Here is a 17349-nt window from a genome sequence, read left to right on the forward strand (position 1 = left end):
ACTGGGCACCGTACGCGGGTCCACCTGAGATCAGTGGCAGTTTTATTAAAACAACCGATTGAAGATTATCAAAAGGTGCTGAAGAAAACTTCAAGCCTGGGACGTGGGACGCGCAACGCTAAGTACAGTTTGGAGTTTTGGAGCAAAATCGAACTGGGATGCTTGCTACCAGATGTATGTAGACCAGACCAGACCAGACCAGGACCAGGTCAGGGATTGGGGTTTGTGGACGAAGTGTTTAAGAAGGAACTGCAGATGCTGGAAAATCGAAGGGACACAAAAATGCTGGAGAAACTCAGCGCCTATGGTTCTGGTTGTTCAATATCTTCATATTTGATTTATTACTTAAACTTAGCCTCATGATTCTCATGACAAGAAAGTGCGAGATTTTGACTGAGTAGGAGTACATGTCCAGACATTGACCATCTTCCTCACCTTCACAAATACAATTTAAACCATTGACCAAGGAAGAGCCATCGCTAAGATCTTAAAGAACAGCTAATTCAATTAGTTATTTAAAAAATAAAAACTGTAGGTGCTACAAATACCCAGCACGTCAAGTGACATCTGCGGAGGGAAGAATAAGGTTGCAGTCAGGTTAGATTTCTGGCATCTGCAGTTTTTTTTGTTGTCGTTTTTAACTATTTTAAAAGTTTAGCCACAATAATAAATCCTAGTAGTAATGATCAAGTAATTATGGAATTTTATAGTACCAGAAGGAGGTAATCGGTCTATTGTTTCTGTGCCAGATCTTTGGTATAATTATGCCATTACACAACACTATATTTAGGCTAGAAACTAGAGGCTGAAGAAAGGTCTCAATCCGAAACGTCACCCTAAATATTCTCCTTAGATGCTGCCTGATCTGCTGAGTTACTCTGGGACGTCTGTGTCCTTTACTATACTACGGCTATTTTTTTTAATAATAGTAATTATTATGTACATTGATGCTTTATGTTTAAATATCTCAGACAGAAAGTGAGTACCATCCTGTTTCTTAAGTCTGAAGAAGGTTGTCATGAAGATCTTTTGAGTTAATACACATTCATCCACAGTCACCTCCTTTCAGTTGAAATCAGACATTGACTTCCAAATCCATGAAAAACAGCCTGGTGTTGGTTGTTATTCAATGTATGGATCTGGGTACCGCCTCTGGATAATAATAAATGTTGCAGCCTAGAACTAAATGCATTGGCGTGTGATGGACCATTTTTATGCAGCAATTGTGACCACCTTGTCATGTGTTTTTTCCTCAGTAGCTTTAATGTGCTATTAATCAACAGCCAATCTACTCAATATAAATTGTCTACTTTGACCATTTGATGGTACACCTTCAGGAAAGGTGGTGAAAACGTTGCCCATTGCAAACAGTTGAAATTCCCCTTTTACACAACATGCAGTTCAGATTGCTTAATGTAAAAGAAGAACCACATCATCCTTCCTACCTGCTGATGGGAAGGGGTACCATGCCAGATTCTTCTTCCATGGCCAGAGTATGAGTACCACTGCACATTGCCCTCAATGCTCTTGCATTGAGCTTGAAATTATTAGCCATCTCTATTGTTTACAGTGTACTATGTTTACATATTGTTGTGCTGCAGCACTAGTAAGAATTTCATTGTTCGATGTGACAATAAAACACTCTTGACTTGACTCTTGGATTACACATGAACTAATATATTCAAGAAACAAATGCAGTGATCTTCATTGTGCTTTATCCCAAACGAAACAATTGTTGAAAGTACAATTTTAACTAATGGTTGACATTACTCTTCCTGCATTTATAATGACATTTTTGCATGTGTATTGCACACAGTGTTTGACTGTGTTTAACTATTTATGTATAAATGGTTACCTAGCCATAACAATAACTGGAATCAAGGCTAGTTTGTTTGTTGGGAATTATTATATTATGGTTCACTACAAAACAAATTATTGAGTGAGAGTATCAGTGCCTCTTTGTAAGTGTATCTCCAAAGTAATTATTGCCACTTGATGCATTGAAGATAATATCTAAAGGGGGACAATTATATCCAATGCGGTTGGAAACCTGCAGGTGCAGTTGCACCAGCCTGTGTGCATTGACCCTGGGAATATAAAGGCAAAACATCACTGTGCTGAATTCCATCTGTTTTTGGTGTCCCTAAGAATTACCTTAAAGACATTGCTGCAAATTGTTCCATTTAGTTGGACTGCTGCACTTGTTCAGAAAAGTTTGTGCAGAAGAACACCTTTGACCACAAGGTCCATCGGGCAATAGTCTGGCATTAACGTCCTCAAGGCTTTGAAGAATGCCTCGTCCACAGAAGTTTCAATCAGGTTCCAAACCCTTTTCAGCTATTGTGCAAGGGCTCTCTGTGAGATCCTTTACCCACATCCAGATTCACAATTCCGTCATAAATTCCATCAAAACACTTGCAAGTGGATGAAATGGTTATCTATCTTCTTCTGGATTGTACATTAGTGAAAAAAGAACCTGAGGGGTAACTTTTTCACACAATGGGTGGTAAGTGTATGGAGCAAACTGCTGGTGGAGGTTGTTGAGGCAGATTCCATTGCAAGGTTTAAGAGACATTTAGACCGGTACATGGATAGGACAGGTTTAGAGGGATATGGGCCAAATGCAGGCAGGTGGGACGAGTGTAGATGGGACATGTTGACCGGTGTGGTCAACTTGGGCCTAAGGGCCTGTTTCCACGCTGTAAGACTCTAAAAGAAACATTGATCTTTCTTGTGCATCAATTCAATCAGCAGCAATTCACAGGTCCATAGCCTCATAGGGGTGTTACGAGCAATACATTGAGGCAATTTATTAATAGCTGTAGGAAGATTATCGGTTCAGTGAAAGAAACCTCCCGTATGTGCCAAAGCTGGTCTTCCAGTGCAAAGGAACTCTCCGTACTAGACTACTGCAAACAAGCACATTCCAAGGTCCAGGATTACATGTGGAGATCAAGGATTACACGCCAAGGAACACACTGAACTTTGTTGCAGCTGTGGTTGAGGTTCATTGTGACAGGTTACAGTGTAAGTATCTGCCACCATTGCTCACTGTGTGGCTGGAAATCCTTGAACTTTTCACTCATGCAACTTGAGTAAAAGAAAAAGTATCACGCCAGTGTAATGTAACTGTTGTGATTCAATGTCCTTTACTGTGAAAAGTGATCAACAAATTTACTGTATACTATGTAAGACAACATTTAAGGGTAAAGTATATTTTTGAAAGGATAATGAATTAGTATATTCTAATGCTTTTTCAGGTAATATAAGACTCGCGGTTATGGAAGACTGAAAATGCAGACTGAAAGAAATGCAATTGTGACTCAAGCCCAGTTTGCGCAACAATACAGGTGAATCGTGGGAGAGCTTTATTTATTTGATCATGTTTTGTCAAGAGAGAAACAGGCATATTTTACTTTGACATTATTACATGTAATTTCCACAGTTGATTCAAATATTTAAATGTTTTCAATAATGCCTAATATCTTACATCCAACAATATGTATTTGGGTTATTATTTTCCCAATACTTTATGATTTCTAGGGTTAAGTATTATATAGTAATTGCTCTTTTAAAAGAGAGAATGAGTACTCTGGCTACTGCAATGAATACACTAGAGTAACAGGAGCAAAGTACCGAGACTGAAAGTGACATTAGCTCCATTGTTTCAAGAAAAGACCACCCTGCCAATTCTCTTCATCCCTCCTCCCTCTCACATAGGCATGTGGCACTCTAATTTATTCACTTGGGTGCCTTCCAAAAAGGTATGAACATTGAATTCTCCAATTTGAAGTAATACTCCCCTTCCCTCTTTCTTTACCATGCCCCCGCTCCAAAGTTCCAATTCTTCTCCCATTTCCTAACACCCCCGCCCACTCACTCACTCTACTCTTCAGACACTCATCTCATCCCATGACCCCCGCTACAACAACCATCCACCCTTCTCACACCATGCCTGCAATCAAACATTCAAAAAACCCATTAAGTTTTAATAATTGCAAAGTACTGTTGATCTGTCAATTAATTTTAAAGGAACCGTGAAAATATAGTCTTCCTTAATCATTGATTAGAAAGTGATATTTACGTCCTTGAATTTCATTTCTTCCCACAGAGAGTATTTGGAGAAGAATGGCTTCTTAGACACAACCATCCGTCTCCAGAAGCAACCTGATGGCTCAGTGGCATTGCCTGTGCTTTGCAATAAACTCAACCAACTCGACCATCTCAACCTGTGTGACACCGTGGCTCCAGGAAGTACATGCACTTTCACATTGTTGAAGGTGAGATTTCTTTTGTGGATGGGACACACATTAACAGAAGCTTTTGGCAAGGACTAGAATATCTGATCATCAGACAGTAATTGTAAATTATCCATTTAACTGCATGAATGTGAACCATTCAGAATGAAGAGAAACCTACCTTTCACTGAGTTTCATGTTTGGAAGGTATTTTGTGTTCTCGTATTTTTTGATGAGATGCATGGTCCATTGCTCATAGAGTATTTCTATCAGTCCCATTCCAACGCCTATTTTCCTGCAAGCTACTCTCCCTCACATGCCCAATAACTACCCCCAATTTTCCTGTTACACTAGGGATATTTTACAGTAGCCAGTTAGTCTACCAGCACGTTTAATTTAGAGATACAGCATGGAATCCTTCAAACTGAGTTCACGCCGACTGTCAATCATCTATTCACACTCTGTTATCCCACTTTCTCATCCACTCCCTACACATTAGGGATAATATTTATACAGATGTCAGTTACCTACAAACCTGCATGTCTGGGGTGTGGGAGGAAACCAGAGCATCCCGAGGAACCTTACATGGTCACCCATGGTCAGAACGTACAAAGTCCACATAGACAGAATCCTAGGTTAGGATTGAACCTGGGATGCAGGAGCTATGCAGCAGCAGCACTAACTGCTGCACAACCAGGATGTAAAGCTGAACTGTTTAAGAATCGAAGGTACACAAAAATGCTGGAGAAACTCAGCGGGTGCAGCAGCATCTATGGAGCGAAGGAAATAGGCAACGTTTCGGGCCGAAACCCTTCTTCAAACTAAAGCTGAACCTCCTGTTCTGTGATGGAAGACCACAGAACTCAACACGATGCTGTCTGTCTTGTTGAGTTACTCCAGCATTTTATGTCTACCTTCGGTTTAAACCAGTATCTGCAGTTCCTTCCTGCAACACTCAGCTCAATAAGGAATGGTACTTTTGTGTATTTGTCTCATCTGTACTTGCTCAGCTTCATGGTGAACACAAGTGTTATTGACCTTCACAGACCAGGTTAATCATGATGTTTGCTCTTTTGTCTGATATCAGCTGAAGTAGCAATGAAGTCCAGGAATTACTCATTTTGGATGGACTCGGAATTTCTGATTGCAGCATGCGACAACATACGATGAAGCCATTGTGTGTATGAATATCAGATGAGAATATGATCAATATCAACTGCACATGATTCACTGAGTTATTCAGTAGCCCATTACCTTATATAAGGCAAATGAATGAGAAACTAGAACGTTGCCTAAATTATGAGTAGAGGGAATAAATAACGTCTGACACAGTGGCGAGTGCCATTTATTTCAAATGCATGATGGAGTATTAATTAACAAAAAGTAAAATGAATGAAGACCTTGAAGTGTCAAAGTCAATTTTATTTGTCACATGCACCCAAAGGTGCAGTGAAATGAATTTGCCAGCAGCGATACATGTAAAAAGAACACACAATATACAGTAAGATCTTCACTGTGGTGGAAGGCAACAAAGTTCAGTCAGTCTTCCTCCTTTATTCACCTGTGGTTGGGGCCATAAACCCTCCGCAGTCGCCGCTGCGGACGGCCCGATGTACAGGCCCTCTCATAAGGATGATCCAAACTCTGACATGTGGCCGAAGAACAGCAAACAGGCACACTACAATAAATAATTGATCTTTTCATTACATACTTCTTTCCTCACCCTTTACGCACCATATTTCGAACTTGTTGGTTTTCTGTAATTTTGATGCATGCCTGCTTTTAGACACTGAATCCTGAATGTTTTACGAATATACATTTCAGAATCCAATTTCATCTAAGAAGGCTTTGGTAAAATCGTGTCACCAAAGGCTGCAGGAAGAACTCTGTGAATTATTGAAATGTCGTGGTGTTCTTTGGACTGAAGAACTCAGTCATGATGTACCTCAAGTGTGGAAGAGGCATGGAGACATGATTGTTCTGAATGAAAGTGCATTCCAGGCAGAAATCTGGAAAACTTTGGGTGAGATTTAAATCTTGAATTATGTAGCATAAGTATAGGAATCATATGTTTCACATACAGGTGCACAACCTTTTATCCGAAAGCCTTGGGACCAGACACTTGTCGGATTTCGGACATTTTCGGATTTCCGAATGGAAGATTTTTAGCGTAGATTAGGTAGGTAGCGCAGGCTGCTTGAAAAGTCTGGAGCGACTGCCTCCTCCCCGGAGACCGGGGAATCATTGTAAATCATTGCATAAATGTTAGTCAGTTAGTTTGGAGGGATTTTATGTGGTGGTGGTGGGGTGGGTGGGTGAAGGGGGAAACTTTAATTCTTAGTCCCCTACCTGGTCGGCGACTCCCAACACCGCGGAGCTGGGGGCTCCGTCCGGCCGCGGGCGGCGCCGGTTGTAGCTCCGACCCCGGCAACTCTTCCCCTGGCTGCGAGGCGCTCCAAATCCAGCGCCGCCCACGGTCGGACGCCCGCCGTCCCAGCTCCGCGAATGTTGGGAGAAGGCGGGCTCAGCGCCCTGGAGCTTACCACACAGCGCCCCGGTAAGGCATTGCCCGCTCCCCGCTGGTATCCCAGCGCTGCGACGCCGCCGACTCCCAACATTTGCGGAGCTGGGGCTGCACGCGGCGCTGGATTTGGAGCGCCTCGCAGCCAGGGGTAGAGTTGCCGGGGTCGGAGCTACAACCGGCGCAGCCCGCAGCCCCTGCTGGGAGTTGGCGGCCACAGAGCTGCGGAGTTTACTGCACGGCGACCCGGTAAGGCATTGACCGCTCCCCGCCTCTCCGACCAGGTAGGGGACTAAGAATTAAAGTTTACCCCTTCAACCCCCCCTTCACATAAAAGCCCTCCAAACTAACTGACTAACATTTAAGCAATGATTTACAGATGTTTAAGTGTCTCCCCGGTCTCCGGGGAGGAGGCAGCCATTACAGTAGTACAGACCTGGGTTGACCGTGGGTCGTTTCGGGTGAAGTTTGGCGCCAAACGCGAGCTTTGGTGTGCAGACGACATCCTGGGGGAAAATGGCCGGTTTTCGGAGTTTTTCGGTTTCCGGAACACCGGATAAAAGGTTGTGCACCTGTACTCTATTGTGAACTCAATATATTTCCTCTTGGCTACATTCCCCAGATAAAATTTGCAGATAGTATGTACATTAGCCATTTTGAATCGACCACTGGAATGCAAACTTGGAACCTGCTGATATAATTTTCCTTCAGGAAGAAATGTGTATGATGTCCACACTCCACAGGAGGTCAGGAATGAATAATCATGTAGGTATCCAATCTGTGGAAGCAAATTCAAGGATATAGAACATCCTTACCTTGATCTTTTCCTGTAAGCATAGGGATTTGCAAACATTTCATGCACCATGAAAATTGTTTCCCCAAGATTGTAACATTGCACAACTAACTATGCATGAAAATAATGCCCCTACATGAATGGTGGTTTGAATTAGAGCATGTACCAGGATATAATCTCAAAATATTTCCAAAGACTCAGAGTTAGCTCTGTTAGAAGGTAAGTATTCCTGCTTTACATTAAATGTGCATTTTTTCTCCTAAAGTAATGACATTTGGAAGGTATGGCACTGCGCTTCATCACAGGAGTGGAAAGAAAATCAGAGCCAGAGTTACTTGTTAGTTACTGTTGACTATTTGGCAACTGAAGGGTTGGAATTTATGGAAGATGGGAATCCTGTCTATTGTAGGAAAAACATTTTGTGTTCAACATTTTTTTTTGAATGGTAGAGATAAACTAATAATATTAGCTGTTTAAAATACTTCAATTTCTCAGTTTGCATTAATTACACTCAAAATCACAGAGTATGATGGTGGTGAACTCTTGATTCAAATATGGAAGCTGCAAAGCTGGTAAGTTCTGGATCTTGGCAATATTCAAAAACTTTACCTCCGTAGTTCTTTGAGGAACAGTTTCAAAGACGTGCAACCTTTTGAGAGGAAAAAAACACAACCTCTGTCTTAAATGGGTGACCCCTATTTTTTATATGAAACATCCTGTCTAGATTCTCCAACAAGAAGAAACGCCCTCTCTTGATCCACCTTCTCAAGACCCCTCAATTTCACACAGGTTTCAATCAACTCACCTCTCAGTCTTCTCAAATGCAGCAAATACACATCAAGTTTATTCAATTTGTCTGCATAAGACGGCCCATCCATTCTAGGTAATAAGGTTCAGTACATTTTCAAGGGTCACCACCTAATCTATCTTCTTCTAAGGGCTGTGTGATTCAATGACAGACTGGTCTGAAAATCAGGGAGGCAAAATTAATGAAGTAATATGAAAATCATAAGCTGAAATGTTTATTCATTTTAAATACAAACTTAAAATGGTCCTGGTTTTATCATGTTCCAATTGTGCAGAGCCAGAAGTGTGGCACGTGGTTGCTAACGCAGTAGGCGTAAGACGCATTGCAAAGGCAGGCAGAATATCTGCGGATGGCTTTCGTACTCCAAGGGTGACTTTACTACTGGGAGACGATGCTTGGGTCCATCACGTTGACAATGGCATCAGGTGAGAGCAAAATAAACATATTTAAATGACAACCAACTCCCAAGCAACCCAAGAAAACGCATGCAACATTGTTTATGGGTAAAGATGATTCCTCATCTGTATCTACCTGTCACTTGCCAGGCTGTGTCCTGCCCCTCCTCTCTTCCAGCTCTCTCCCTCAACACAGTCAGCCCAAAATGTAACCTATCCATGTTCTTCAGAGATCTGTCTGACCCGCTGAGTTGCTCCAGCAATTTGTGTTTGTTTTTATAAACTAGCATCTGCAGTTCCTTGTTTCTACAAACATTAATACTTTACTGAGCACTCAAAATGTGTTCCCAAGAGCTAATTGAATTAGCTCTAAAGTAAATATTTATACCATTATACATGAAGATGCATAACCAACAGCATTATTTGCCTCGTATGATAACAAATAATTGAGGATAAATATAGGGTATTACAGAATAATTTATTAAACAATGAGATAAAATAATATAAAGACAAAAATTGACTCATGAACACAGTAGATTATGAAGTAAAAGGAGCTAAAGCTGGAAGGATGAACTAGACTATGGTTCATTCTTAGTGGGAAGATGGGGCAGGTTGTGATTTCTTATTTGAAAAACAGATCAGGGATTATCTGTCTTCTCCATCTCATCTTCTTGTAGCACATGTCTCTAAAGCAGGAAGTGCAATAGAGCACAACCCTTCAACAAGTAGCTGTGCTCAGAAAATGGGTCCATAACTTCCTCGGTTTTTGAGATGACTTCTGTAAATTTGCTGTGCTTCCAACTGAAGTCGCAATGTCATAAGCCTCCACAAGGTGTACTCCAGATCTGGCAGTTTCACATCCAAAGTGATGTTTTTTCTTGATACTTTTGATGCTTTACCTGCAATTCCCTTGCTCACCTTCTTTCTGACATACTGGGTTAAAGGCATCTTTTAACAAAACTACAAGTACGGCAACATGTGAACACGCTACTGCAATCAAATTGGCCAAACTGCAATTTTGTATTTTGTATTGACGATTTTTGTTTTAAAATGCAGATGCTGGAAATCTGAATTATGTATTTGTTCTAATTGGCTGAGCTTCAACTTGCGTACAAAACTTCCATTAGCTGAGTGGTTAAATTATGTACTCCACTCTCTTGTGAGCATCGATGATGTAAGGCACATTCATTAGCCAAATATGTTTTTTTTTGTAAATACATGCGTCCATCCATGAGGCACCTGCCTCACCTTCCCAACTCCTCCCCTATCACTCCCTCTCCCCTCCCCTTCCCCTACCTGGTTGCATATGTCCATGATCCTTCACCCCTCCTTGGTCCACCAATCACCTCTCACTTCTGTCCCTGTCTACTCTTTATACTAACTATCTCCTCTCGCTTATCTCAGTCCTGATGCAAGATTTCAACACAAAATGTCGAACATTCCTTTCCATTCATAACTGCTGTTCGACTCACTAAATTCCTCCAGCAGATTGTTTGTTACTCCAGATTCCAGCCTCGGCAGTGTCCTGTATCTCCACTGATGTTATCTATGTTTCATCTTCTCACCAGGTAGACCCAGTAAATAACCCTTGAGTTTTGAATGTAAGTAAACGTGACAGGAACTTTTACTCCCAGCTCCAATCTTGTCATGTCCTTAATGATCAATTTCCTCAAAAGTCAGGGGTTTTTTTGCATCGAGTTCATTTAAAACAGATCGATAGACTTTGGAATGTTTAAGGAAGTAAGGTTTGTGAGGTTAATGGAAAATGGCATTGAAGTAAATCAGCAATGGTCCTGATGAATGGCAGACTAAGTTTGAAGGTCATCTGACCTACTCCCTTTTCTTGTGTTCATAGGTTGTAATGATTCTTAACAATATAGCATAATTTATTTCAGCAATTATGAAAAAAATATAAGACATGCTTTTCCTGTCCTCATAGCATCCCAGTGTGTTACTGAGAAATAAAATTACATTGCATAATGGCCACTTTCATACAACATGGTATAACAACCAGATCATCTGGCTTTGAATATGGTAGTTGAGCTACCAATGCCAGCTATAAGGAAACATCTGCTTCTCTCTGACTAGTTGCAAGAGACATTTATGTTCCAGAGGATGTATAAGAGCTTTTTGTACCACAATTAAAATATGTTTAATCCGATAACTGGAATAAAATAAAATAAAGGGGATCAGTAATATTTAATAAATAATTTCAAGGTATCTGTAAATTGAACTCAGAACCCAGTGATTGTCACACAGCAAATACTTACATTGCAAATTTTAACAAAAGTATTTAATTGCAATTTGCAGAAACACTCAGTTGTAATCTATGCATTATGGTATGGTTAGTGAATATGAAACGGAGACATCCAGATTGTAGGAGTAAATCCCCTAGAATTTAAATATGCCATGCCACTATTTAGCAAAGTTTATTGCTTTCAATTTTTTTTCTAAAATTGTTGTTCCTTCTTCGAATGATAATTACATTCACAAAACTAATGGAGCTGTGTCTCTAATAATTTGCCTTTATAGGTACACATTTGACATTACCAAATGCATGTTCTCCTCAGGGAACATCACAGAGAAGCTTCGTGTCAGCTCTTTTGACTGCAGAGGGGAGGTGGTTGTGGATCTGTATGCAGGTAACATTTAGAATTAACAGCTGAGCCACATTGAACTGCACAGGCATATTGGCATGCATAGATGTTATAAAATCGAACTGCTTGTAGAACCTGGCTTAGGATAATCGCCTCTTTGTGTCTGCTTTGTCATTCAAAAAGACGTGGGAGAGAGGGGGAAGGAGGTTGGATAAAGTTAATTTATATTTACATAACTCCTTAATAGATCCCTGTGTGAAATCTCGTGGATAGTATTATAATTAGCCTATTGATATTGCAGTTTAACATGATCAAAAATACGCGTGAGGCTGTCTTAGACATATCTTTACATGTTTCCTTTGGAAAAAAATTCTGAAGTTGGGCCCCTGCAAATCAGCAATCGAAACAAATCTTAATTGACCCATGTGAGACATTTACTGTCAACAGTGGCAATCCACTTCTGTTTATCTTGGTTTCTGTTACAACTACTGACAGAAGGGCCAATGTAAACTAGTTCCTTTCACGATTCTGTTTTGAAGTTGCCTCACCAATATTAGGTCTTATGGAAAAATATATACAGTATATCGTGACTCCCACATTCTTAGCACATCCTAAAGTGCATTACAGCCATATTCTTGAAGTACACAGTTATGTAACACTTTGGAGATAAGGGGGGGGGGGAACAATTGCGAACTATAACTATGTTTGTATACTCATAAAGGGAGTATCAAATGTGGTTTTACTGTTAGTATTAAAATAACATGTAATTCCAAGTCTACGCCGATCAGTGATCCCCAAAAACACTAACACTATCCTATGCATTAGGGACATTTTAGAATGTTACCAAGCCAATTAGTCTACAAACCTAACGTCTTTGGAATGTGGGAGGAAACCAGAGCACACAGGAAAGTTTATGCAGGTCACGGGGAGAAAGTCACACAGGAGGATCGAACCTGGGTCTCTGGCGCTGTAATGCAGCAGCTCTACCGCTGTGCCACCGGGCTGCCCTGTCGGACTGACAATTCAGTGAAATGAGTTGATTACCAATGTGACAGATAATGATAATATCGTTGGTTAATTCTATCCGTGTAGGAATTGGATATTTTGCACTACCATTTCTGGTGCACGCGGGCGCCGCATATGTCCATGCCTGTGAGTGGAATCCACATGCACTTGATGCACTAATGAAGAACCTGGAACTAAATAAAGTATCAGATCGCTGTAAGGTTCACAGTGGTGATAACCAGCAGGTACTCTTAAATCCCACCATTTCTTATTAATGGCATTCTATTTAAATCTAATATGGCTTTCAATATTTGATCCGCAGAAGGGAGGGACATTTGGAGGAATAGCTTACTTCTTAGATATAGTTGCAGTCTGAGATGACATAATTTATCAAGACTTATTTCCTTTGTTCTAACCATCCCTTCAATTTGTCGCCAGTTAGAAGCAAAAAGAGAATGCAAGAGGTCTGTGGAAGAGCTAGATTGGGAATTCTGGAGACAAGAGAAAGTGTCCCAGCAAAATAGCTAGGCATGGAAGTGGTAGATGAAGTGTTAGAATTCATTACGGTGGGGACATAATCGACAAAGTGGAAGTTGAATCTGAGCCTCTGGTGGGAACTGAATTTAAAGGGAGACAAAGATCAGGAGGACTATTATAATACAAGAGCTGTTGAAGTTTCAACCTTTAATGTCAGAAAGGCAAAAACCCTGTTTGAGCACCAAATACAACAGAGCATAAAGTAGATATGAAAAGCGTGACAACACTGAGATAAAGTGTATCGGAGTTATTGCAGAGAGATGCCAAGAGCATGCATGTGCCAACACATGGCATAAAGTGTAGAACTTAGAGAGCAATAAGAATGCTGCCTTCAGAAATGGAGGATAGATTTAACATACATCAGATCCTGAACGGTTCCAAATTGTGCGGGGTGAAATTTGAGTATAAATCTGAGTTGAGTTGAACCTAGAGAGATTTTCTAAGAAAGCGATGTGGTTGTACAGCGCTTTTTTGTCAACGCCTTCTTGAAGACTGTAAGTGAAGGAGAAACCACCGAGGGTGAACAAAGTAAAAGGGAGAGTTGGAAGCAGTGGAGAACTTCTTCCAGGCTGGAATTCGTGGAAGAGAAGTGGAAGTGAATTTAATAGTGAGAAACATTAAGACGGGTGCAGTGGTATCTGTGTCAGATTAGGATTGGACATGATAAGGGTTGCTAGAAACTAAGCAAACATTCTGGAACAAGAGGAACATAATAGCTTAGCATTTGATGGCAATATTCAAAATGATCAGACAGTGGGATTCAACTTTGTACCATCAACTGCAGATGAGGCTATACGTGGATTGAATCACCTGCATGAACATGGGTATATAGGAATGCCATCAACATCAACCCGGGTTCGATCCCGACTACCGGTGTTGTCTGTATGGAGTTTGTACGTTCTCCCCATGACCGTGTGGGTATTCTCAGAGATCTTCGGTTTCCTCCCACAGTCGAAAGACGTACAGGTTTGTAGGTAAATTGGCTTGGTATGAGTGTGAATTGTCCCCAGTGTGTGTAGGGTAGTGTTAATGTGCAGGGATCACTGGTTGGTGCGGATTCAGTGGGGCGAAGGGCTTGTTTCTGCGTTTTATCTCTAAACTAAACTAAACTACATATAAGTGTCCAGACTGAGTGACCGCCAACTGTGCATGTGCCTAGATTATTGCACATATATGGACTTGAGAGTGCCAGTGACTGTATGCATGGCTGTAAATGTGCCATCAAATATACACACACAAAAGCCTCCAGTTGTGCATGCCAGCAGAAATTGTTATGAACTGTTGGGGATGTTCATCCATCAATATGCAATTGCACCTATGTTCAGAAGACAATTACCAGAGCCATGGTTTAGCAGAAATATAGCACAGCAGAGATACAGAATTAGGCGGTTAAGTTAAAAAATATTTTTATGGCCACAAGGGAGATCAAAATAATTCAAATAGAGGATATATACATTATCTGCAACATATTTTTTTCCTTCCCTTTTTGTAGTCTCAGAATCAGTAACAGGTATCATTTTCTGATGGGGGGGGGGCCTCTGACCTAAAACCGCAACTTTTTCTCTTTCCACAGATGCTGTCTAACTTCCTGAGTGCTCCCTGCATTTTCTGTTTTTATTTAAGATTTCCAGCAACTGCAGTTTTGTATTTGATTTTCATTAGGAAAACTGTTCATTGGTTACTGTCTTTGGATTGAAAGTCTGCTACTGAGAGACAGATAAGAGCCTATTGGTGATAATGTACCCTTGATGTATAATTTGTAAGTAATGGGTTGATTGACATTTAAATTTATAACTCTATTAATAATCCATTTTGTCTTTTGCAGCTTCTTCTACGGAACCTGGCAGACCGAGTGAATTTAGGTCTAATTCCAAATTCAGAAGAGGGATGGCCTGTAGCTTGCAAATTGTTGAAAGAGGATAGAGGAGGGATTTTACATATCCATAATAATGTCAGCTTGTTTCCTGCGAAGAGAGATTCTCTTGTCAACAAGAAAAATAACAATGCACGTTCTCGCAAGGAACAACAGCAGCATCTAACAGAAATGGAACTAGCTAGGAGCAACTCTGAGATGACATCTCCAGCAAGCACATATGCATTACAAAGCATTGCCATTGAAGAGAACACACCTGATTTGAGATGGAAGGACAATAAGTCACAATTTGAATCAAATTGTGGGACCTGTTGTGAAAAGAAGCGAGTTACTAATCCTGAATGGCAAGTTTGGGCAGAATCGACAGCATTAAGAATTAGGAATATACTGGAAACTCACCATAAGAAGCCATGGTCTACAAATATTTTACATATTGAGTATGTGAAATCTTATGCCCCGTATATTGACCATGTGGTACTGGATTTGGAGTGTAGACCATGTGATAATAATTGATGTGGTTCTTCACATACAAATAATATTTCATGAAGGATGCAAATCTGAAATCCTTAAATAAAGTGTTTAAAGGTGTAGCCAATCTTTAAAAGCAAACTTGCAAATTGTATTACCTCACGGAGCAGAACATTGTTGGCTTAAACATTGGTCCAACGCAGACAGGTGGGACTAGTGTAGCTGAGACATGTTGGCTGGTGTGGGCAAGTTGGGCCGAAGGGCCTGTTTCCAGGCTTGGACACTATTTACAATAACACTGCATCATCTGATTCGATAAGAGGCAACCAGATGGTGCTGTTATAATTCAGCTTTTACTAGATCAGCCAAAATTTAAGTTAATTTCATTCATAACGTGTCAAACAAAGAGCTTAGTCTGCATTATAGATAGGAAAGAAATATATTAAATTCTAAATATGGATGGATATTTACAATGAGTGTATTGGTGAAGGGAAACGTTGGGCCTCTGTTCAAGGAAGAAGTGAGGGACCCTCAGCCAATCCTTGTGTGATATGAAGTGTAATACAGTATACATTTGTTCAGAGATTGGTTGGTTGAAACCAGAGAATAGGTTATTGGGCATCATAAATGTCATAAAAGTGAAAGGGACTGGTCCAGGGAGAAATGATGAAGTCATGGTAGCACTGAGCATGATAGGTAAATAGCACGCTGAAATAATCAATCAATCAATCAGTTTTATTCGTCACATGCACATATAAGTGCAGTGAAATTAATTTGCCAGCAGCGTTACAATCAAAAAAGAACACCCAATACACAATAAGATTTAACACAAACATCCACCACAGCATTGTTCACTGTGATGGAAGACACAAAGTACAGTCAGTCCTCCATTGCTCATCCGTGGTCGGGGTCATAAACCTCCACAGTCGCCGCTAAGGGCGGCCGGATGTACAGGCCCTCTCGTTGGGACGGTCGAATCGGCACTTTCCTTCCAGAGACCGCGGTTTCAGGATGTTGTAGGCCGCAGGACGGCGGTCGGAGTTCTTCTCTGGCTGACCCTGGCGAGGGAACCCAGTTTCCGGATGGTAAGCCCACGCCGCGCCCACGGCCATAAGCTCCGCAGACCGCGGCTTCAGGATGTTATAGGCCGCGGGCCAGCGATCAGAGCTCTTCTCCGGGGATCCCCAACGAGGGATCCTGGGCTCCGGACTTCGCGCCCGTGTCTAGAAGCTCCGCAGAACGCGGCTTCCGGATGTAACAGTCCGTGGGCCAATGATCAGAGCACTCCCTTCTGGCGACCCCGGCAAGGGCTTGCCCGCTCCGCGATGAAAAGTCCACGCTGCGCCTGCTGCTGAAACTTTGGGCCCGACTACGAGAAGGGCCCCTCCAATCCATGCTGTTAGGCCGCGAGAGAGGCGAATGGAAAATGTCGCCTCTCCGTGGAGGAGGCGACCGAAAGCGGTTCCCCCGCCCTCACCACAAACATTTGGACACTTAAAAAATATATATATATAGAAATAACGAACACGCTGCTAGCAGGGCAGCCATCTCGCAGCGTCCCCTGGTTCTGCCTAGATAATCTTTGGGCTGGAGAAAGGCGGTACGAGGCCAGGAATTCACCAGGATGGCAGTTATAGAAGAAGGCTTTACAAGGGTCCACAATGGAATCAGCATTCCTCACTGTGATGGAAGGCAATAAAGTTTGGGCTGTGACAAGTGGTGTGCCTCAGGGATTGGCGCTGGGCTTCTTGCTCTTATCGAAAGTGACATTTTGGAGTATGTACAAGGCATGATTAGTAAGTTTGCAGATGATACTAAAATAAATGGTATTGTACGCAATTAACGACACCAGGATATTGATCAGCTGGATAAACGGCCGAGGAATGGCTAATGGAGTTTAATTCAGAAGAATACAAGGTGTTGCATTTTGGAAAGTCAAACCAGGACAGAACCTTCACAGTGAAGGTTCTGGGAAGTGTTGTAGAGCAGCGGGACCTTGAAGTACAAGCTATGTGCCCTGAAATTGGTGTCGCAGGTAGCAGATTAGATGGTGAAGCAGGCTTTTGACATGCTGGCCTTCATCAGTCAGGTAATTGAGTATAGAAGTTGGGACA

General features: G+C 41.5%; 2 protein-coding genes across 7 annotated transcripts in view; both read left to right on the forward strand.

Moving 5' to 3' along the window:
• The window catches only part of pin4 (protein (peptidylprolyl cis/trans isomerase) NIMA-interacting, 4 (parvulin)), a 275834-nt gene that overhangs the window by 73760 nt on the left and 184725 nt on the right, over positions 1-17349 (forward strand). The gene's annotated exons all lie outside the window — the stretch shown is intronic.
• trmt12 (tRNA methyltransferase 12 homolog) lies at positions 7-15362 on the forward strand. Of its 6 annotated transcripts, none has more exons than XM_055643845.1 (8): positions 7-199; positions 3258-3350; positions 4112-4280; positions 6063-6261; positions 8635-8785; positions 11288-11397; positions 12445-12602; positions 14720-15362. In XM_055643845.1, the coding sequence occupies exons 2-8, from the start codon at positions 3295-3297 to the stop codon at positions 15278-15280; spliced, it is 1404 nt and encodes a 467-aa protein (XP_055499820.1). In that variant the 5' UTR covers positions 7-199; positions 3258-3294; the 3' UTR covers positions 15281-15362. The 6 variants fall into 6 exon arrangements, with proteins under 6 accessions (XP_055499820.1, XP_055499821.1, XP_055499819.1 ...); XM_055643846.1 differs by having other exon boundaries at positions 7-194; XM_055643844.1 differs by having other exon boundaries at positions 147-313; positions 3261-3350.

The sequence above is a fragment of the Leucoraja erinacea genome, chromosome 12, assembly GCF_028641065.1.
Source record: "Leucoraja erinacea ecotype New England chromosome 12, Leri_hhj_1, whole genome shotgun sequence".
Lineage (NCBI taxonomy): Eukaryota > Metazoa > Chordata > Chondrichthyes > Rajiformes > Rajidae > Leucoraja > Leucoraja erinaceus.

What these genes read in the sequence shown, in the direction of transcription:
- trmt12 (XM_055643845.1), top strand. Translation starts at nt 3,295, where the DNA reads ATGCAGACTGAAAGAAATGCAATTGTGACTCAAGCCCAGTTTGCGCAA. An exon ending in CAGTTTGCGCAACAATACAG is followed by an intron (nt 3,351 to 4,111) that starts GTGAATCGTGGG and finishes TTCTTCCCACAG; the next exon opens with AGAGTATTTGGAGAAGAATG. An exon ending in GCACTTTCACATTGTTGAAG is followed by an intron (nt 4,281 to 6,062) that starts GTGAGATTTCTT and finishes TATACATTTCAG; the next exon opens with AATCCAATTTCATCTAAGAA.